This window comes from Salmo salar, chromosome 05, assembly GCF_965601325.2.
Source record: "Salmo salar chromosome 05, fSalSal1, whole genome shotgun sequence".
Taxonomy (NCBI): domain Eukaryota; kingdom Metazoa; phylum Chordata; class Actinopteri; order Salmoniformes; family Salmonidae; genus Salmo; species Salmo salar.
This window is the reverse complement of record NC_138295.1, coordinates 87,647,501-87,670,177: the sequence shown is the minus strand read 5'-3', so window position 1 is coordinate 87,670,177 and position 22,677 is coordinate 87,647,501. Positions and strand designations below refer to the sequence as shown.

Sequence of the window (22,677 nt, the reverse complement as noted above, 5' to 3'; positions counted from 1 at the left end):
CAGACACTCTCCCCTGTCCATCAGCAGCTGTTTCCTCAGACACGTGAGTCATGTTGACAGACAGGCAGGCAGACACTCTCCCCTGTCCATCAGCAGCTGTTTCCTCAGACACGTGAGTCATGTTGACAGACAGACAGACACTCTCCCCTGTCCATCAGCAGCTGTTTCCTCAGACACGTGAGTCATGTTGACAGACAGGCAGACACTCTCCCCTGTCCATCAGCAGCTGTTTCCTCAGACACGTGAGTCATGTTGACAGACAGACAGACACTCTCCCCTGTCCATCAGCAGCTGTTTCCTCAGACACGTGAGTCATGTTGACAGACAGGCAGACACTCTCCCCTGTCCATCAGTAGCTGTTTCCTCAGACACGTGAGTCATGTTGACAGACAGGCAGACAGACACTCTCCCCTGTCCATCAGCAGCTGTTTCCTCAGACACGTGAGTCATGTTGACAGACAGGCAGACACTCTCCCCTGTCCATCAGCAGCTGTTTCCTCAGACACGTGAGTCATGTTGACAGACAGGCAGACACTCTCCCCTGTCCATCAGCAGCTGTTTCCTCAGACACGTGAGTCATGTTGACAGACAGGCAGACACTCTCCCCTGTCCATCAGCAGCTGTTTCCTCAGACACGTGAGTCATGTTGACAGACAGACAGACACTCTCCCCTGTCCATCAGCAGCTGTTTCCTCAGACACGTGAGTCATGTTGACAGACAGGCAGACACTCTCCCCTGTCCATCAGCAGCTGTTTCCTCAGACACGTGAGTCATGTTGACAGACAGGCAGACACTCTCCCCTGTCCATCAGCAGCTGTTTCCTCAGACACGTGAGTCATGTTGACAGACAGGCAGACACTCTCCCCTGTCCATCAGCAGCTGTTTCCTCAGACACGTGAGTCATGTTGACAGACAGGCAGACACTCTCCCCTGTCCATCAGCAGCTGTTTCCTCAGACACGTGAGTCATGTTGACAGACAGGCAGACACTCTCCCCTGTCCATCAGCAGCTGTTTCCTCAGACACGTGAGTCATGTTGACAGACAGGCAGACACTCTCCCCTGTCCATCAGCAGCTGTTTCCTCAGACACGTGAGTCATGTTGACAGACAGGCAGACACTCTCCCCTGTCCATCAGCAGCTGTTTCCTCAGACACGTGAGTCATGTTGACAGACAGGCAGGCAGACACTCTCCCCTGTCCATCAGCAGCTGTTTCCTCAGACACGTGAGTCATGTTGACAGACAGGCAGGCAGACACTCTCCCCTGTCCATCAGCAGCTGTTTCCTCAGACACGTGAGTCATGTTGACAGACAGGCAGACAGACACTCTCCCCTGTCCATCAGCAGCTGTTTCCTCAGACACGTGAGTCATGTTGACAGACAGGCAGACAGACACTCTCCCCTGTCCATCAGCAGCTGTTTCCTCAGACACGTGAGTCATGTTGACAGACAGGCAGACAGACACTCTCCCCTGTCCATCAGCAGCTGTTTCCTCAGACACGTGAGTCATGTTGACAGACAGGCAGACAGACACTCTCCCCTGTCCATCAGCAGCTGTTTCCTCAGACACGTGAGTCATGTTGACAGACAGGCAGACAGACACTCCCCCCTGTCCATCAGCAGCTGTTTCCTCAGACACGTGAGTCATGTTGACAGACAGGCAGACACTCTCCCCTGTCCATCAGCAGCTGTTTCCTCAGACACGTGAGTCATGTTGACAGACAGGCAGGCAGACACTCTCCCCTGTCCATCAGCAGCTGTTTCCTCAGACACGTGAGTCATGTTGACAGACAGGCAGGCAGACACTCTCCCCTGTCCATCAGCAGCTGTTTCCTCAGACACGTGAGTCATGTTGACAGACAGGCAGACACTCTCCCCTGTCCATCAGCAGCTGTTTCCTCAGACACGTGAGTCATGTTGACAGACAGGCAGACACTCTCCCCTGTCCATCAGCAGCTGTTTCCTCAGACACGTGAGTCATGTTGACAGACAGGCAGACAGACACTCTCCCCTGTCCATCAGCAGCTGTTTCCTCAGACACGTGAGTCATGTTGACAGACAGGCAGACAGACACTCTCCCCTGTCCATCAGCAGCTGTTTCCTCAGACACGTGAGTCATGTTGACAGACAGGCAGACAGACACTCTCCCCTGTCCATCAGCAGCTGTTTCCTCAGACACGTGAGTCATGTTGACAGACAGGCAGACAGACACTCTCCCCTGTCCATCAGCAGCTGTTTCCTCAGACACGTGAGTCATGTTGACAGACAGGCAGACACTCTCCCCTGTCCATCAGCAGCTGTTTCCTCAGACACGTGAGTCATGTTGACAGACAGGCAGACACTCTCCCCTGTCCATCAGCAGCTGTTTCCTCAGACACGTGAGTCATGTTGACAGGCAGGCAGACACTCTCCCCTGTCCATCAGCAGCTGTTTCCTCAGACACGTGAGTCATGTTGACAGACAGGCAGGCAGACACTCTCCCCTGTCCATCAGCAGCTGTTTCCTCAGACACGAGAGTCATGTTGACAGACAGGCAGACACTCTCCCCTGTCCATCAGCAGCTGTTTCCTCAGACACGTGAGTCATGTTGACAGACAGGCAGGCAGACACTCTCCCCTGTCCATCAGCAGCTGTTTCCTCAGACACGTGAGTCATGTTGACAGACAGGCAGGCAGACACTCTCCCCTGTCCATCAGCAGCTGTTTCCTCAGACACGTGAGTCATGTTGACAGACAGGCAGGCAGACACTCTCCCCTGTCCATCAGCAGCTGTTTCCTCAGACACGTGAGTCATGTTGACAGACAGGCAGACACTCTCCCCTGTCCATCAGCAGCTGTTTCCTCAGACACGTGAGTCATGTTGACAGACAGGCAGACACTCTCCCCTGTCCATCAGCAGCTGTTTCCTCAGACACGTGAGTCATGTTGACAGACAGGCAGACACTCTCCCCTGTCCATCAGCAACTGTTTCCTCAGACACGTGAGTCATGTTGACAGACAGGCAGACACTCTCCCCTGTCCATCAGCAGCTGTTTCCTCAGACACGTGAGTCATGTTGACAGACAGGCAGACACTCTCCCCTGTCCATCAGCAGCTGTTTCCTCAGACACGTGAGTCATGTTGACAGACAGGCAAGCAGACACTCTCCCCTGTCCATCAGCAGCTGTTTCCTCAGACACGTGAGTCATGTTGACAGACAGGCAGACACTCTCCCCTGTCCATCAGCAGCTGTTTCCTCAGACACGTGAGTCATGTTGACAGACAGGCAGACACTCTCCCCTGTCCATCAGCAGCTGTTTCCTCAGACACGTGAGTCATGTTGACAGACAGGCAGACAGACACTCTCCCCTGTCCATCAGCAGCTGTTTCCTCAGACACGTGAGTCATGTTGACAGACAGGCAGACACTCTCCCCTGTCCATCAGCAGCTGTTTCCTCAGACACGTGAGTCATGTTGACAGACAGGCAGGCAGACACTCTCCCCTGTCCATCAGCAGCTGTTTCCTCAGACACGTGAGTCATGTTGACAGACAGACAGACACTCTCCCCTGTCCATCAGCAGCTGTTTCCTCAGACACGTGAGTCATGTTGACAGACAGGCAGGCAGACACTCTCCCCTGTCCATCAGCAGCTGTTTCCTCAGACACGTGAGTCATGTTGACAGACAGGCAGACACTCTCCCCTGTCCATCAGCAGCTGTTTCCTCAGACACGTGAGTCATGTTGACAGACAGGCAGACAGACACTCTCCCCTGTCCATCAGCAGCTGTTTCCTCAGACACGTGAGTCATGTTGACAGACAGGCAGGCAGACACTCTCCCCTGTCCATCAGCAGCTGTTTCCTCAGACACGTGAGTCATGTTGACAGACAGGCAGACAGACACTCTCCCCTGTCCATCAGCAGCTGTTTCCTCAGACACGTGAGTCATGTTGACAGACAGGCAGACAGACACTCTCCCCTGTCCATCAGCAGCTGTTTCCTCAGACACGTGAGTCATGTTGACAGACAGGCAGACAGACACTCTCCCCTGTCCATCAGCAGCTGTTTCCTCAGACACGTGAGTCATGTTGACAGACAGGCAGACAGACACTCTCCCCTGTCCATCAGCAGCTGTTTCCTCAGACACGTGAGTCATGTTGACAGACACGCAGACACTCTCCCCTGTCCATCAGCAGCTGTTTCCTCAGACACGTGAGTCATGTTGACAGACACGCAGACACTCTCCCCTGTCCATCAGCAGCTGTTTCCTCAGACACGTGAGTCATGTTGACAGACACGCAGACAGACACTCTCCCCTGTCCATCAGCAGCTGTTTCCTCAGACACGTGAGTCATGTTGACAGACAGGCAGACAGACAGGCAGGCAGACACTCTCCCCTGTCCATCAGCAGCTGTTTCCTCAGACACGTGAGTCATGTTGACAGACACGCAGACACTCTCCCCTGTCCATCAGCAGCTGTTTCCTCAGACACGTGAGTCATGTTGACAGACACGCAGACAGACACTCTCCCCTGTCCATCAGCAGCTGTTTCCTCAGACACGTGAGTCATGTTGACAGACAGGCAGACAGACAGGCAGGCAGACACTCTCCCCTGTCCATCAGCAGCTGTTTCCTCAGACACGTGAGTCATGTTGACAGACAGGCAGACAGACAGGCAGGCAGACACTCTCCCCTGTCCATCAGCAGCTGTTTCCTCAGACACGTGAGTCATGTTGACAGACAGGCAGACAGACAAAAAGGTAGACAGACACGCAGACAGACAGGCAGGCAGACACTCTCCCCTGTCCATCAGCAGCTGTTTCCTCAGACACGTGAGTCATGTTGACAGACAGGCAGACAGACAAAAAGGTAGACAGACACGCAGACAGACAGGCAGGCAGACACTCTCCCCTGTCCATCAGCAGCTGCTTCCTCAGACACGTGAGTCATGTTGACAGACAGGCAGACAGACCAAAAGGTAGACAGACAGGCAGAGAGAGAGGCAGACTGACAGGCAGACAGACAGGCAGGCAGACACTCTCCTCTGTCCATCAGCAGCTGCTTCCTCAGACACTTGAGTCTTAAGATGAGTCACAAATGGCACCCTATTCTCTATATAGTGCACTACTTTTTTTGTTTGTTACCAGGGTCACAAACATCAACATGAGGGTAACGTTTTGTACTGCTGGGCACTGTTGGAGCTAGAAAACACAAGCATTTCGTTGCACCTGCAATAACATCTGCAAATCTATGTATGGCGATCAATAAACTTTGATTTGACTTGAACTTTGTTTAGATGGAGATGAATTTGGGAAGCTGCAGGGGACTGGGACCCAGACAGAGCGAGACTTCCAAATGACACCCTATTACCTATATAGTGCACTACTTTTGACCAGAGCCGTATATGCCCTGGTAGTCCACTCGAAAAGGAATGGGTGTCATTCGGGATGCAGTCCCAGTTCCTCCTAGACCAGGGATGGGCAACTGGCGGCCCACGGGCCCTCGGATCAATTTCCCCTCAGAATGTAATAATACAATGTGGCTGTGGATCATCGGTTTTTCTCTTGATATGTCAGTCACTGACAGTCACTCAAATAGCCAGGTCAGCTAACAGGTTTTAGATTGGTAAATTAGTCTAATGGCCAGCTATCTAAACGTGTAGTAATCAATGTCGAATTAGAGCCCCATTGATTTTTGTTAGTCAGTCTCACTCAGATATCATATTAAAAACTGCAAAATGTGTAGAATTGCAGCAAACTAGCTTTAAAACAGCAACATTTCTCGACACCCCATGGCAAAATGTGTAGAATTGCAGCAAACTACATTTACATTTACGTCATTTAGCAGACGCTCTTATCCAGAGCGACTTACAAATTGGTGCATTCACCTTATGATATCCAGTGGAACAACCACTTTACAATAGTACATCTATATAAAAAAAAAATGGGGGGGAGGGTAGGTGGGGGGAGGGTTAGAAGGATTACTTTATCCTATCCCAGGTATTCCTTAAAGAGGTGGGGTTTCAGGTGTCTCCGGAAGGTGGTGATTGACTCCGCTGCCCTGGCGTCGTGAGGGAGCTTGTTCCACCATTGGGGTGCCAGAGCAGCGAACAGTTTTGCCTGGGCTGAGCGGGAACTGTGCTTCCGCAGAGGTAGGGAGGCGAGCAGGCCAGAGGTGGATGAACGCAGTGCCCTTCTTTGGGTGTAGGGACTGATCAGAGCCTGAAGGTATGGAGGTGCCGTTCCCCTCACAGCTCCGTAGGCAAGCACCATGGTCTTGTAGCAGATGCGAGCTTCAACTGGAAGCCAGTGGAGTGTGCGGAGGAGCGGGGTGACGTGAGAGAACTTGGGAAGGTTGAACACCAGGCGGGCTGCGGCGTTCTGGATGAGTTGTAGGGGTTTAATGGCACAGGCAGGGAGCCCCGCCAACAGCGAGTTGCAGTAATCCAGACGGGAGATGACAAGTGCCTGGATTAGGACCTGCGCCGCTTCCTGTGTAAGGCAGTGTCGTACTCTGCGAATGTTGTAGAGCATGAACCTACACGATTGGGTCACCGCCTTGATGTTAGCGGAGAACTACAGGGTATTGTCCAGGGTCACGCCAAAGCTCTTAGCACTCTGGGAGGAGGACAGAATGGAGTTGTCAACTGTGATGGCGAGATCATGGAATGGGCAGTCCTTCCCCGGGAGGAAGAGCAGCTGCGTCTTGCCGAGGTTCAGCTTGAGGTGGTGATCCGTCATCCACACTGATATGTCTGCCAGACATAGATGCGATTCGCCACCTGGTTATCAGAAGGGGGAAAGGAGAAGATTAATTATGTGTCGTCTGCGTAGCAATGATAGGAGAGACCATGTGAGGATATGACAGAGCCAAGTGACTTGGTGTATAGCGAGAATAGGAGAGGGCCTAGAACTGAGCCCTGGGGGACACCAGTGGTGAGAGCACGTGGTGCGGAGACGGATTCTCGCCACGCCACCTGGTAGGAGCGACCTGTCAGGTAGGACGCAATCCAAGAGTGAGCCGCGCCGTAGATGCCCAACTCGGAGAGGGTGGACAGGAGGATCTGATGGTTCACAGTATCAAAGGCAGCAGATAGGTCTAGAAGGATGAGAGCAGAGGAGAGAGAGTTAGCTTTAGCAGTGTGGAGAGCCTCCGTGACACAGAGAAGAGCAGTCTCAGTTGAATGACCAGTCTTGAAACCTGACTGATTTGGATGAAGAAGGTGATTCTGAGAGAGATAGCAAGAGAGCTGGCCAAGGACGGCACGCTCAAGAGTTTTGGAGAGAAAAGAAAGAAGGGATACTGGTCTGTAGTTGTTGACATCGGAGGGATCGAGTGTAGGTTTTTTGAGAAGGGGTGCAACTCTCGCTCTCTTGAAGACGGAAGGGATGTAGCCAGCGGTCAAGGATGAGTTGATGAGCGAGGTGAGGTAAGGGAGAAGGTCTCCGGAAATGGTCTGGAGAAGAGAGGAGGGGATAGGGTCAAGCGGGCAGGTTGTTGGGCGGCTGGCCGTCAGAAGTCGCAAGATTTCATCTGGAGAGAGAGGGGAGAAAGAGGTCAAAGCACAGGGTAGGGCAATGTGAGCAGGACCAGCGGTGTCGTTTGACTTAACAAATGAGGATCGGATGTCGTCAACCTTCTTTTCAAAATGGTTGACGAAGTCATCCGCAGAGAGGGAGGAGGGGGGGAGGATTCAGGAGGGGGGAGAAGGTGGCAAAGAGCTTCCTAGGGTTAGAGGCAGATGCTTGGAATTTAGAGTGATAGAAAGTGGCTTTAGCAGCAGAAACAGAGGAAGAAAATGTAGAGAGGAGGGAGTGAAAAGATGCCAGGTCCGCAGGGAGGCTAGTTTTCCTCCATTTCCGCTCGGCTACCCGGAGCCCTGTTCTGTGAGCTCGCAGTGAGTCGTCAAGCCACGGAGCAGGAGGGGAGGACCGAGCCGGCCGGGAGGATAGGGGACATAGAGAGTCAAGGGATGCAGAAAGGGAGGAGAGGAGGGTTGAGGAGGCAGAATCAGGAGATTGGTTGGAGAAGGATTGAGCAGAGGGAAGAGATGATAGGATGGAAGAGGAGAGAGTAGCAGGAGAGAGAGAGCGAAGGTTGCGACGGCGCAATACCATCTGAGTAGGGGCAGAGTGAGTAGTGATTGGAGGAGAGCGAGAGGGAAAAGGATACAATGTAGTGGTCGGAGACTTGGAGGGGAGTTGCAGTGAGATTAGTAGAAGAACAGCATCTAGTAAAGATGAGGTCAAGCGTATTGCCTGCCTTGTGAGTAGGGGGGGACGGTGAGAGGGTGAGGTAAGAGGAGAGGAGTGGAGTGGAAAGAAGGAGGCAGAGAGAAATGAGTCAAAGGTAGACGTAGGGAGGTTAAAGTCACCCAGAATTGTGAGGGGTGAGCCATCCTCAGGAAAGGAACTTATCAAGGCGTCAAGCTCATTGATGAACTCTCCAAGGGAACCTGGAGGGCGATAAATGATAAGGATGTTAAGCTTGAATGGGCTAGTGACTGTGACAGCATGGAATTCAAAGGAGGAGATAGACAGATGGGTCAGGGGAGAAAGAGAGAATGTCCACTTGGGAGAGATGAGGATTCCAGTGCCACCACCCCGCTGACCAGATGCTCTCGGGGTATGCGAGAACACGTGGTCAGACGAGGAGAGAGCAGTAGGAGTAGCAGTGTTTTCTGTGGTAATCCATGTTTCCGTCAGTGCCAAGAAGTCGAGGGACTGGAGGGTAGCATAGGCTGAGATGAACTCTGCCTTGTTGGCCGCAGACCGGCAGTTCCAGAGGCTGCCGGAGACCTGGAACTCCACGTGGGTCGTGCGCGCTGGGACCACCAGGTTAGAGTGGCGGTGTGAAGCGTTTGTGTGGCCTGTGCAGAGAGGAGAGAACAGGGATAGACAGACACATAGTTGACAGGCTACAGGAGAGGCTACGCTAATGCAAAGGAGATTGGAATGAAAATTAACTAAACAACTGGGGAAGCGAGAGAGCAGGGCCTCCCTCACTAACCATTCAATGAAACACTCAAATATAACTTTTCCAACTTCCACTTTAGAAATTATAATTGATGTAAGCTACAGTGGTTCAATGTTTCCAGGAATAGGCTCAAACTTAGTTTATTCAGCTAGATAACTTGGTACAGTATTCTTCCGTGAAACCCACCCAGTGCACCGTATCCTATAGCTAACTAGCATGCTAGCATCCAATAACACACGGTTAGCACCAATACTTGGTTACAACAAACTACCAATGGATCATTCGTGTCCGTGTCTAGTTCCTTTCATAACGCAGAAGTAATTAAAAGTTGGCTAGCTAACACAAAGTCAGTCCTGCTAGCTACACAAGTGGACTACACAACTCGAAAGCTCAGAAAGTTAAGCTTACGTTGCAAAAATCTTATTGACAAAAAATGATACAGTACTGCTAGCTGGTAGCGTTGGCTAGCTAGCAGTGGCTGCGTTTACCTTTATCTTTGATACAAAGACAACTATGTAGCTAGCTAACATTACACTAATCAAATCGTTCTGTTGAAATGTACTTACTTGCTAAAACAGCAACATTTCTCGACACCCCATGGCAAAATGTGTAGAATTGCAGCAAACTAGCTTTAAAACAGCAACATTTCTCGACACCCCATTGCAAAATGTGTAGAATTGTAGCAAACTAGCTTTAAAACAGCAACATTTCTCGACACCCCATGGCAAACTGTGAGCAACTGTGTCCCCTCATGATGATCAGATATGTTGTGGTCCCCACCCCCATCAAAGTTGCCCATCCCTGTCCTAGACGGACAGAGTTTAGCCTGTAGCCTCAGGCTAGAAACAAGCACACTGCTGGAAACACAATACAAGACAATACACCAGAGAGACCCAATGACCTCTCTCTCTGACAGGCTGGTTGATATACATGTCCCTCAATCAGCTCAGTCAGACCAGATACATTCCATATCCTTTATTATGAGAGAATTAAACAAGTACGTTAAAGAAGTCACCAACAATGTGTCCCAAACTACTGCAAATGAATGTAAGGTGCAACTCTCTCCATATATAAAAAAACGTATAATTTGATTAAATATTAGGTTGAAAAGATTGAACGATTGTGATGTTTCAGTCAATGAGGCCTTTCATCAGATCTCTGGTCCAGGTCCTGTAGGGAAGTCAGTGGTATGGAAAGATAAAGAGAGAGAGCGAGAGCGAGAGAGAGAGAGAGAGAGAGAGAGAGAGGAGAGAGAGAGAGAGAGAGATAAAGATAAAGATAAAGACAGAGAGAGAGAGAGAGAGCGCACACCCTGGGGCTGGGAACTGACACACTAAAACCCAGTGACCTAGTTCTAGCAGAGTGATCTACATATTGGACTGTCTGTCGTTCACTAACCTTCTTAAGAAAACACAAACACCCTTTTTAATATTTGACCTTTGAGGTGACCTTTGACCTTTGAGGCAGGCTTTTACCGAATGCTTTTTCTCTTGTTCACAACTACAAGTATAAGACGAGTTAACGACATGACCTGGGTATGAGTTGAGTCAACGACATGACCTGGGTATGAGTTGAGAGAATATGATTTTTATTGGACAGTTACTTTAAAATAAGAAATGTTCTTTTAAACATGTTACTATTGGTGGGTACCAAACTAACTCAACTATAAACTAATATATGTAGAGGTTTTAGTTGAAATCAAATGGAATCCTAATGGTTGGTTGATGGTATTCTAATGGTTGGTTGATGGTATTCTAATGGTTGGTTGATGGTAATCTAATGGTTGGTTGATGGAATCCTAATGGTTGGTTGATGGAATCCTAATGGTTGGTTGATGGAATCCTAATGGTTGGTTGATGGAATCCTAATGGTTGGTTGATGGAATCCTAATGGTTGGTTGATGGTATCCTAATGGTTGGTTGATGGTATTCTAATAATTGGTTGATGGTATTCTAATGGTTGGTTGATGGTATCCTAATGGTTGGTTGATGGAATCATAATGGTTGGTTGATGGTATTCTAATGGTTGGTTGATGGTATTCTAATGGTTGGTTGATGGAATCCTAATGGTTGGTTGATGGAATCCTAATGGTTGGTTGATGGTATTCTAATGGTTGGTTGATGGTATCCTAATGGTTGGTTGATGGAATCCTAATGGTTGGTTGATGGTATTCTAATGGTTGGTTGATGGTATTATAATGGTTGGTTGATGGAATCCTAATGGTTGGTTGATGGAATCCTAATGGTTGATTGATGGAATACTAATGGTTGGTTGATGGAATCCTAATGGTTGGTTGATGATATTCTAATGGTTGGTTGATGGTATCCTAATGGTTGGTTGATGGTATTCTAATGGTTGGTTGATGGTATTCTAATGGTTGGTTGATGGAATCCTAATGGTTGGTTGATGGTATTCTAATGGTTGGTTGATGGTATTCTAATGGTTGGTTGATGGTATTCTAATGGTTGGTTGGTTGATGGAATCCTAATGGTTGGTTGATGGTATCCTAATGGTTGGTTGATGGTATTCTAATGGTTGGTTGATGGTATTCTAATGGTTGGTTGATGGTATTCTAATGGATGGTTGATGGTATCCTAATGGTTGGTTGATGGTATTCTAATGGTTGGTTGATGGAATCCTAATGGTTGGTTGATGGAATCCTAATGGTTGGTTGATGGAATCCTAATGGTTGGTTGATGGTATTCTAATGGTTGGTTGATGGTATTCTAATGGTTGGTTGATGGAATCCTAATGGTTGGTTGATGGTATTCTAATGGTTGGTTGATGGTATTCTAATGGTTGGTTGATGGAATCCTAATGGTTGGTTGATGGTATTCTAATGGTTGGTTGATGGTATTCTAATGGTTGGTTGATGGTATCCTAATGGTTGGTTGATGGTATTCTAATGGTTGGTTGATGGTATTCTAATGGTTGGTTGATGGAATCCTAATGGTTGGTTGATGGTATTCTAATGGTTGGTTGATGGTATTCTAATGGTTGGTTGATGGTATTCGAATGGTTGGTTGATGGAATCCTAATGGTTGGTTGATGGAATCCTAATGGTTGGTTGATGGTATCCTAATGGTTGGTTGATGGTATTCTAATGGTTGGTTGATGGTATTCTAATGGTTGGTTGATGGAATCCTAATGGTTGGTTGATGGAATCCTAATGGTTGGTTGATGGTATTCTAATGGTTGGTTGATGGTATTCTAATGGTTGGTTGATGGAATCCTAATGGTTGGTTGATGGTATCCTAATGGTTGGTTGATGGTATTCTAATGGTTGGTTGATGGTATTCTAATGGTTGGTTGATGGAATCCTAATGGTTGGTTGATGGAATCCTAATGGTTGGTTGATGGTATTCTAATGGTTGGTTGATGGTATTCTAATGGTTGGTTGATGGTATTCTAATGGTTGGTTGATGGTATTCTAATGGTTGGTTGATGGTATTCTAATGGTTGGTTGATGGAATCCTAATGGTTGGTTGATGGAATCCTAATGGTTGGTTGATGGAATCCAGGCCTCATGAGCTAAATGAGTCTCCGTGTTTAGGCCTAGCACAGAACACCGGTCCCGCGTCCCAAATGGCACCCTATTCCCTAAATAATGCACCCTATTCTCTATGGGCCCTATTCAAAAGTTGTGCACTATATAGGGAATAGGGTGCCATTTGGAACACAACCTGTGTGTGTACCTTTGACTGTAGTCAGAGTGGTAACTTGTTATTCCTGTGTGCAAGAGGATCAGTTTGACTGTAGTCAGAGTGGTAACTTGTTATTCCTGTGTGCAGGAGGATCAGTTTGACTGTAGTCAGAGTGGTAACTTGTTATTCCTGTGTGCAGGAGGATCAGTTTGACTGTAGTCAGAGTGGTAACTTGTTATTCCTGTGTGCAGGAGGATCAGTTTGGAATGTACGCTCTCTACAGCAAGAACAAGCCGCAGTCTGACGCTCTACTCACCAGCCACGGGAATGGATTCTTTAAGGTGCGTCTGGAAACGGCTCTGGTTACTAACGTTCTAGGATCAGCTGTACTAACACCAGCCCTGACCTTTAACCAATATGAACCAAACTACTTCACAGCAACAGGCTAATTGTAAGGTTGTGTGAGCCTAACGTCATATAGGGTGCTACTAGTATACATCTGCTAGTTCTACATTCAGTAACATTAGAATTCCCATTGTCAAACGTTACATAGCTACTGGACGTCTTCCTATGTAGAATGGAAGAGTTGAATTGACATCAGAATTCCCATTTAGAAAAGCTATTGTAGGTCTGCATACAGAGTCCTACATCCCCTCTCATCCTCCTCTATGTGTGCGTCTGTCTCCCCAGAACAAGCAGTTGGAGCTGGGTGATAAGATGGACCTGGCGTCCTACCTGCTGAAGCCCATCCAGAGGATGTCTAAGTACGCCCTGCTACTGAAGGACCTGATCAAGGAGTGTGGTCAGTCCCAGGAACAGGAGCTCTCTGACCTCCGCACCGCAGAGGAGATGGTTAAGTTCCAGCTGCGCCATGGCAACGACTTGCTGGCCATGGACGCCATCCGAGGATGTGATGTAAGTCGGGGGGAGAGCAGTAGAGCAGTAGAGCAGTAGAGCTGTAGAGCTGTAGAGCAGTAGAGCTGTAGAGCAGTAGAGCTGTAGAGCTGTAGAGCAGTAGAACAGTAGAGCTGTAGAGCTGTAGAGCTGTAGAGCAGTAGAGCTGTAGAGCTGTAGAGCTGTAGAGCAGTAGAGCAGTAGAGCAGTAGAGCTGTAGAGCTGTAGAGCAGTAGAACAGTAGAGCTGTAGAGCTGTAGAGCTGTAGAGCAGTAGAGCAGTAGAGCTGTAGAGCTGTAGAGCAGTAGAGCAGTAGAGCTGTAGAGCGTAGAACAGTAGAGCTGTAGAGCTGTAGAGCAGTAGAACAGTAGAGCTGTAGAGCTGTAGAGCGTAGAACAGTAGAGCTGTAGAGCAGTAGAGCAGTAGAGCTGTAGAGCAGTAGAGCGTAGAGCTGTAGAGCAGTAGAGCAGTAGAGCTGTAGAGCTGTAGAGCAGTAGAACAGTAGAGCTGTAGAGCTGTAGAGCTGTAGAGCAGTAGAGCTGTAGAGCTGTAGAGCTGTAGAGCAGTAGAGCAGTAGAGCTGTAGAGCAGTAGAGCAGTAGAGCAGTAGAGCTGTAGAGCAGTAGAGCAGTAGAGCTGTAGAGCTGTAGAGCAGTAGAGCTGTAGAGCTGTAGAGCGTAGGCGTAGAGCTGTAGAGCTGTAGAGCTGTAGAGCTGTAGAACAGTAGAGCAGTAGAGCTGTAGAGCTGTAGAGCTGTAGAGCAGTAGAGCTGTAGAGCTGTAGAACAGTAGAGCAGTAGAGCTGTAGAGCTGTAGAACAGTAGAGCAGTAGAGCTGTAGAACAGTAGAACAGTAGAACAGTAGAGAAGGTAGAACAGTAGAGCTGTAGAGCTGTAGAGCTGTAGAACAGTAGAGCAGTAGAGCAGTAGAGCTGTAGAACAGTAGAACAGTAGAACAGTAGAGCTGTAGAACAGTAGAACAGTAGAGAAGGTAGAGCTGTAGAACAGTAGAACAGTAGAGCTGTAGAACAGTAGAACAGTAGAGCTGTAGAACAGTAGAACAGTAGAACAGTAGAGCAGTAGAACAGTAGAACAGTAGAACAGTAGAGCTGTAGAACAGTAGAGCAGTAGAGCTGTAGAACAGTAGAACAGTAGAGCAGTAGAACAGTAGAGCTGTAGAGCAGTAGAGAAGTAGAACAGTAGAGCAGTAGAGCAGTAGAGCTGTAGAACAGTAGAGCAGTAGAACAGTAGAACTGTAGAGCTGTAGAACAGTAGAGCTGTAGAGCAGTAGAACAGTAGAGCAGTAGAACAGTAGAGCTGTAGAGCAGTAGAGCTGTAGAGCAGTAGAGCAGTAGAGCTGTAGAACAGTAGAGCAGTAGAACAGTAGAACAGTAGAACAGTAGAGCAGTAGAACAGTAGAGCAGTAGAACAGTAGAGCAGTAGAGCTGTAGAACAGTAGAGCAGGAGAACAGCAGAGCAGAAGAACAGCTGAGCTGTAGAACAGTAGAACAGTAGAGCTGTAGAACAGTAGAGCAGTAGAGCAGTAGAACAGTAGAGCTGTAGAGCAGTAGAGCAGTAGAACAGTAGAGCAGTAGAGCAGTAGAACAGTAGAACAGTAGAGCAGTAGAGCAGTAGAACAGTAGAGCAGTAGAACAGTAGAACAGTAGAACAGTAGAGCTGTAGAACAGTAGAAAAGGTAGAGCAGTAGAGCTGTAGAGCTGTAGAACAGTAGAGCAGTAGAGCTGTAGAACAGTAGAACAGTAGAGAAGGTAGAACAGTAGAGCTGTAGAGCTGTAGAGCTGTAGAACAGTAGAGCAGTAGAGCAGTAGAGCTGTAGAACAGTAGAACAGTAGAACAGTAGAGCTGTAGAGCAGTAGAACAGTAGAACAGTAGAGCAGTAGAACAGTAGAGCAGTAGAGCTGTAGAGCAGTAGAGCTGTAGAGCTGTAGAACAGTAGAACAGTAGAGCTGTAGAGCTGTAGAACAGTAGAACAGTAGAACAGTAGAGCAGTAGAACAATAGAGAAGGTAGAACATTAGAGCTGTAGAACAGTTGAACAGTAGAACAGTAGAGCAGTAGAGCAGTAGAACAGTAGAGCAGTAGAACAGTAGAGCAGTAGAACAGTAGAGCTGTAGAGCTGTAGAGCAGTAGAGCTGTAGAGCTGTAGAGCTGTAGAGCTGTAGAGCTGTAGAGCAGTAGAGCTGTAGAGCTGTAGAGCTGTAGAGCAGTAGAGCAGTAGAGCTGTAGAGCTGTAGAGCTGTAGAGCAGTAGAGCTGTAGAGCTGTAGAGCTGTAGAACAGTAGAGCAGTAGAGCTGTAGAGCTGTAGAACAGTAGAGCAGTAGAGCTGTAGAACAGTAGAACAGTAGAACAGTAGAGAAGGTAGAACAGTAGAGCTGTAGAGCTGTAGAGCTGTAGAACAGTAGAGCAGTAGAGCAGTAGAGCTGTAGAACAGTAGAACAGTAGAACAGTAGAGCTGTAGAACAGTAGAACAGTAGAGAAGGTAGAGCTGTAGAACAGTAGAACAGTAGAGCTGTAGAACAGTAGAACAGTAGAGCTGTAGAACAGTAGAACAGTAGAACAGTAGAGCAGTAGAACAGTAGAACAGTAGAACAGTAGAGCTGTAGAACAGTAGAGCAGTAGAGCTGTAGAACAGTAGAACAGTAGAGCAGTAGAACAGTAGAGCTGTAGAGCAGTAGAGAAGTAGAACAGTAGAGCAGTAGAGCAGTAGAGCTGTAGAACAGTAGAGCAGTAGAACAGTAGAACTGTAGAGCAGTAGAGCTGTAGAACAGTAGAGCTGTAGAGCAGTAGAACAGTAGAGCAGTAGAACAGTAGAGCTGTAGAGCAGTAGAGCTGTAGAGCAGTAGAGCAGTAGAGCTGTAGAACAGTAGAGCAGTAGAACAGTAGAGCAGTAGAACAGTAGAGCAGTAGAACAGTAGAGCAGTAGAGCTGTAGAACAGTAGAGCAGGAGAACAGCAGAGCAGAAGAACAGCTGAGCTGTAGAACAGTAGAACAGTAGAGCTGTAGAACAGTAGAGCAGTAGAGCAGTAGAACAGTAGAGCTGTAGAGCAGTAGAGCAGTAGAACAGTAGAGCAGTAGAACAGTAGAACAGTAGAGCAGTAGAGCAGTAGAACAGTAGAGCAGTAGAACAGTAGAACAGAGGAACAGTAGAGCTGTAGAACAGTAGAAAAGGTAGAGCAGTAGAGCTGTAGAGCTGTAGAACAGTAGAGCAGTAGAGCTGTAGAACAGTAGAACAGTAGAACAGTAGAGAAGGTAGAACAGTAGAGCTGTAGAGCTGTAGAGCTGTAGAACAGTAGAGCAGTAGAGCAGTAGAGCTGTAGAACAGTAGAACAGTAGAACAGTAGAGCTGTACAGCAGTAGAACAGTAGAACAGTAGAGCAGTAGAACAGTAGAGCAGTAGAGCTGTAGAGCAGTAGAGCTGTAGAGCTGTAGAACAGTAGAACAGTAGAGCTGTAGAGCTGTAGAACAGTAGAACAGTAGAGCAGTAGAACAATAGAGAAGGTAGAACATTAGAGCTGTAGAACAGTTGAACAGTAGAACAGTAGAGCAGTAGAACAGTAGAACAGTAGAGCAGTAGAACAGTAGAGCAGTAGAACAGTAGAGCAGTAGAACAGTAGAGCTGTAGAGCTGTAGAACAGTAGAGCAGTAGAGCAGTAGAACAGCAGAGCTGTAGAACAGTAGAACAGTAGAGCTGTAGAACAGTAGAGCTGTAGAGCTATAGAACACTAGAGCTGTAGAACAGTAGAACAGTAGAGCAGTAGAACAGGAGAGCTGTAGAGCTGTTGAGCAGTAGAGCTGTAGAGCAGTAGAAAAGTAGAACAGTAGAGCAGTAGAGCAGTAGAACAGTAGAGCTGTAGAGCTGTAGAGCAGTAGAGCAGTAGAGCTGTAGAGCAGTAGCGCAGTAGAGCAGTAGAACAGTAGAACAGTAGAGCAGTAGAACAGTAGAACAGTAGAATAGTAGAACTGTAGAACAGTAGAACAGTAGAAAAGGTAGAACAGTAGAGCAGTAGAGCTGTAGAACAGTAGAACAGTAGAGCAGTAGAACAGTAGAGCTGTAGAGCAGTAGAACAGTAGAGCTGTAGAACAGTAGAACAGTAGAGCTGTAGAGCTGTAGAGCAGTAGAACTGTAGAGCAGTAGAGCAGTAGAGCTGTAGAACAGTAGAACAGTAGAGCTGTAGAGCTGTAGAGCTGTAGAACAGTAGAGCAGTAGAGCTGTAGAGCTGTAGAACAGTAGAACAGTAGAGCTGTAGAGCAGTAGAGCTCTAGAACAGTAGAGCAGCATAGCTGTAGAACAGTAGAACAGTAGAGCTGTAGAGCTGTAGAGCAGTAGAACAGTAGAGCAGTAGAGCTGTAGAACTGTAGAACAGTAGAACAGTAGAGCTGTAGAACAGTAGAGCTGTAGAGCTGTAGAACAGTAGAACAGTAGAACAGTAGAGCTGTAGAACAGTATAACAGTAGAGAAGGTAGAACAGTAGAGCTGTAGAACAGTAGAACAGTAGAGAAGGTAGAACAGTAGAGCTGTAGAGCATTAGAGCAGTAGAGCAGTAGAACAGTAGAGCAGTAGAACAGTAGAACAGTAGAGCAGTAGACAAGTAGAGCTGTAGAACAGTAGAGCAGTAGAACAGTAGAACAGTAGAGCAGTAGAGCTGTAGAACTGTAGAACTGTAGAACAGTAGAACAGTAGAGCTGTAGAGCTGTAGAGCAGTAGAACAGTAGAGCTGTAGAGCAGTAGAACAGTAGAACAGTAGAGCAGTAGAGCAGTAGAACAGTAGAGCAGTAGAACAGTAGAGCAGTAGAACAGTAGAACAGTAGAGCAGTAGAGCTGTAGAGCTGTAGAGCAGTAGAGCTGTAGAACTGTAGAGCAGTAGAACAGTAGAGCAGTAGAGCTGTAGAGCTGTAGAGCAGTAGAGCAGTAGAACAGTAGAACAGTAGAGCTGTAGAGCTGTAGAACAGTAGAGCTGTAGAGCTGTAGAGCAGTAGAGCAGTATAACAGCAGAACAGTAGAGCAGTAGAGCTGTAGAACAGTAGAGCAGTAGAGCAGTAGAACAGTAGAACAGTAGAGCTGTAGAACAGTAGAAAAGGTAGAACAGTAGAGCAGTAGAGCTGTAGAGCTGTAGAACAGAAGAACAGTAGAGCTGTAGAGCTGTAGAACAGTAGAGCAGTAGAACAGTAGAGCAGTAGAGCTGTAGAGCAGTAGAGCAGTAGACAAGTAGAGCTGTAGAGCAGTAGAACAGTAGAACAGTAGAGCAGTAGAGCTGTAGAACTGTAGAACAGTAGAACAGTAGAGCTGTAGAGCTGTAGAGCAGTAGAACAGTAGAGCTGTAGAACAGTAGAGCAGTAGAGCAGTAGAGCTGTAGAACTGTATAGCAGTAGAACAGTAGAACAGTAGAACAGTAGAGCAGTAGAGCTGTAGAGCTGTAGAGCAGTAGAGCTGTAGAGCAGTAGAACAGTAGAACAGTAGAACAGTAGAGCTGTAGAGCTGTAGAACAGTAGAGCTGTAGAGCTGTAGAGCAGTAGAACAGCAGAACAGTAGAGCAGTAGAGCTGTAGAGCTGTAGAACAGTAGAGCAGTAGAGCAGTAGAACAGTAGAACAGTAGAGCTGTAGAACAGTAGAAAAGGTAGAACAGTAGAGCAGTAGAGCTGTAGAACAGTAGAACAGTAGAGCAGTAGAGCAGTAGAACAATAGAGAAGGTAGAACAGTAGAGCTGTAGAGCAGTAGAACAGTAGAGCAGTAGAACAGTAGAGCTGTAGAGCTGTAGAACAGTAGAGCAGTAAAGCAGTAGAACAGCAGAGCTGTAGAACAGTAGAACAGTAGAGCTGTAGAACAGTAGAGCTGTAGAACAGTAGAACAGTAGAGCTGTAGAACAGTAGAGCTGTAGAACAGTAGAACAGTAGAGCAGTAGAGCAGTAGAACAGTAGAACAGTAGATCAGTAGAGCTGTAGAGCTTTAGAGCAGTAGAGCAGTAGAGCTGTAGAACTGTATAGCAGTAGAACAGTAGAACAGTAGAACAGTAGAGCAGTAGAGCTGTAGAGCTGTAGAGCAGTAGAGCTGTAGAGCAGTAGAGCAGTAGAACAGTAGAGCTGTAGAGCTGTAGAACAGTAGAGCTGTAGAGCTGTAGAGCAGTAGAGCAGTATAACAGCAGAACAGTAGAGCAGTAGAGCTGTAGAGCTGTAGAACAGTAGAGCAGTAGAGCAGTAGAACAGTAGAACAGTAGAGCTGTAGAACAGTAGAAAAGGTAGAACAGTAGAGCAGTAGAGCTGTAGAACAGTAGAGCTGTAGAGCTGTAGAGCAGTAGAACAGTAGAACAGTAGAGCAGTAGAACGGTAGAGCAGTAGAGCTGTAGAGCAGTAGAGCAGTAGAGCTGTAGAACAGTAGAACAGTAGAGCTGTAGAGCAGTAGAACAGTAGAACAGTAGAGCAGTAGAACAATAGAGAAGGTAGAACAGTAGAGCTGTAGAGCAGTAGAACAGTAGAGCAGTAGAGCAGTAGAACAGTAGAGCTGTAGAGCTGTAGAACAGTAGAGCAGTAAAGCAGTAGAACAGCAGAGCTGTAGAACAGTAGAACAGTAGAGCTGTAGAACAGTAGAGCTGTAGAACAGTAGAACAGTAGAGCTGTAGAACAGTAGAGCTGTAGAACAGTAGAACAGTAGAGCAGTAGAACAGGAGAGCTGTAGAGCTGTTGAGCAGTAGAACTGTAGAGCAGTAGCAAAGTAGAACAGTAGAGCTGTAGAGCTGTAGAGCGGTAGAGCAGTAGAGGTGTAGAACAGTAGAGCAGTAGAGCAGTAGAACAGTAGAACAGTAGAGCAGTAGAACAGTAGAACAGTAGAGCAGTAGAGCAGTAGAACAGTAGAACAGTAGAGCTGTAGAACAGTAGAACAGTAGAACAGTAGAGCTGTAGAGCTGTAGAGCAGTAGAGCAGTAGAGGTGTAGAACAGTAGAGCAGTAGAGCAGTAGAACAGTAGAACAGTAGAGCTGTAGAACAGTAGAACAGTAGAGCTGTAGAGCTGTAGAGCAGTAGAGCAGTAGAGGTGTAGAACAGTAGAGCAGTAGAGCAGTAGAACAGTAGAACAGTAGAGCTGTAGAACAGTAGAGCTGTAGAGCTGTAGAGCAGTAGAGCAGTAGAGGTGTAGAACAGTAGAGCAGTAGAGCAGTAGAACAGTAGAACAGTAGAGCAGTAGAGCAGTAGAACAGTAGAGCAGTAGAGCAGTAGAACAGTAGAACAGTAGAGCTGTAGAACAGTAGAACAGTAGAAAAGGTAGAGCAGTAGATCTGTCGAACAGTAGAACAGTAGAACAGTAGAGCTGTCGAACAGTAGAACAGTAGAGCAGTAGAGCTGTAGAGCAGTAGAACAGTAGAACAGTAGAGCAGTAGAACAGTAGAACAGTAGAACAGTAGAGCAGTAGAGCTGTCGAACAGTAGAACAGTAGAGCAGTAGAGCTGTAGAGCAGTAGAACAGTAGAACAGTAGAGCAGTAGAACAGTAGAGCAGTAGAGCTGTAGAGCTGTAGAGCAGTAGAGCTGTAGAACAGTAGAACAGTAGAACAGTAGAGCTGTAGAGCTGTAGAGCAGTAGAGCAGTAGAGGTGTAGAACAGTAGAGCAGTAGAGCAGTAGAACAGTAGAACAGTAGAGCTGTAGAACAGTAGAACAGTAGAGCTGTAGAGCTGTAGAGCAGTAGAGCAGTAGAGGTGTAGAACAGTAGAGCAGTAGAGCAGTAGAACAGTAGAACAGTAGAGCTGTAGAACAGTAGAGCTGTAGAGCTGTAGAGCAGTAGAGCAGTAGAGGTGTAGAACAGTAGAGCAGTAGAGCAGTAGAACAGTAGAACAGTAGAGCAGTAGAGCAGTAGAACAGTAGAGCAGTAGAGCAGTAGAACAGTAGAACAGTAGAGCTGTAGAACAGTAGAACAGTAGAAAAGGTAGAGCAGTAGAGCTGTCGAACAGTAGAACAGTAGAGCAGTAGAGCTGTAGAGCAGTAGAACAGTAGAACAGTAGAGCAGTAGAACAGTAGAGCAGTAGAGCTGTAGAGCTGTAGAGCAGTAGAGCTGTAGAACAGTAGAACAGTAGAACAGTAGAGTTGTAGAACAGTAGAGCTGTAGAACAGTAGAACAGTAGAGCAGTAGAACAGTAGAGCTGTAGAGCTGTAGAACAGTAGAGCTGTAGAACAGTAGAACAGTAGAGCTGTAGAGCTGTAGAGCAGTAGAACAGTAGAGCAGTAGAACAGTAGAGCTGTAGAACAGTAGAACAGTAGAACAGTAGAGCTGTAGAGCTGTAGAGCTGTAGAACAGTAGAGCAGTAGAGCTGTAGAGCTGTAGAGCTGTAGAACAGTAGAACAGTAGAGCTGTAGAGCAGTAGAGCTCTAGAACAGTAGAGCAGCATAGCTGTAGAACAGTAGAACAGTAGAGCTGTAGAGCTGTAGAGCAGTAGAACAGTAGAGCAGTAGAGCTGTAGAACTGTAGAACAGTAGAACAGTAGAGCTGTAGAACAGTAGAGCAGTAGAGCTGTAGAGCTGTAGAACAGTAGAACAGTAGAACAGTAGAGCTGTAGAGCAGTAGAGCAGTAGAACAGTAGAGCAGTAGAACAGTAGAACAGTAGATCAGTAGACAAGTAGAGCTGTAGAACAGTAGAGCAGTAGAACAGTAGAACAGTAGAGCAGTAGAGCTGTAGAACTGTAGAACAGTAGAACAGTAGAGCTGTAGAGCAGTAGAACAGTAGAGCTGTAGAGCAGTAGAACAGTAGAGCTGTAGAGCAGTAGAGCAGTAGAGCAGTAGAGCAGTAGACAGTAGAACAGTAGAGCAGTAGAGCTGTAGAGCAGTAGAGCAGTAGAGCTGTAGAGCTGTAGAGCTGTAGAGCAGTAGAGCAGTAGAGCTGTAGAACTGTAGAGCTGTAGAGCTGTAGAGCAGTAGAGCAGTATAACAGTATAACAGTAGAGCAGTAGAGCTGTAGAACAGTAGAGCAGTAGAACAGTAGAGCTGTAGAGCTGTAGAACAGTAGAGCTGTAGAGCTGTAGAGCAGTAGAACAGTAGAACAGTAAAGCTGTAGAGCTGTAGAACAGTAGAGCTGTAGAGCTGTAGAGCAGTAGAGCAGTAGAGCTGTAGAACAGTAGAACAGTAGAGCTGTAGAGCTGTAGAGCTGTAGAGCTGTAGAGCGTAGAGCTGTAGAACAGTAGAGCAGTAGAA

The 22,677-nt window shown here is 47.2% G+C and overlaps 1 protein-coding gene across 4 annotated transcripts in view; it reads left to right on the top strand.

Moving 5' to 3' along the window:
* Positions 1 to 22,677, top strand: part of LOC106598964 (pleckstrin homology domain-containing family G member 4B) — a 68,635-nt gene that overhangs the window by 32,097 nt on the left and 13,861 nt on the right. For all 4 annotated transcript variants that reach the window (XM_082975862.1, XM_082975860.1, XM_082975861.1 and 1 more), the window contains exons 15-16: positions 12,849 to 12,938; positions 13,288 to 13,512. In XM_082975862.1, coding sequence (XP_082831988.1) covers positions 12,849 to 12,938; positions 13,288 to 13,512 — 315 coding nt within the window. The remainder of the gene's footprint in view (positions 1 to 12,848; positions 12,939 to 13,287; positions 13,513 to 22,677) is intronic.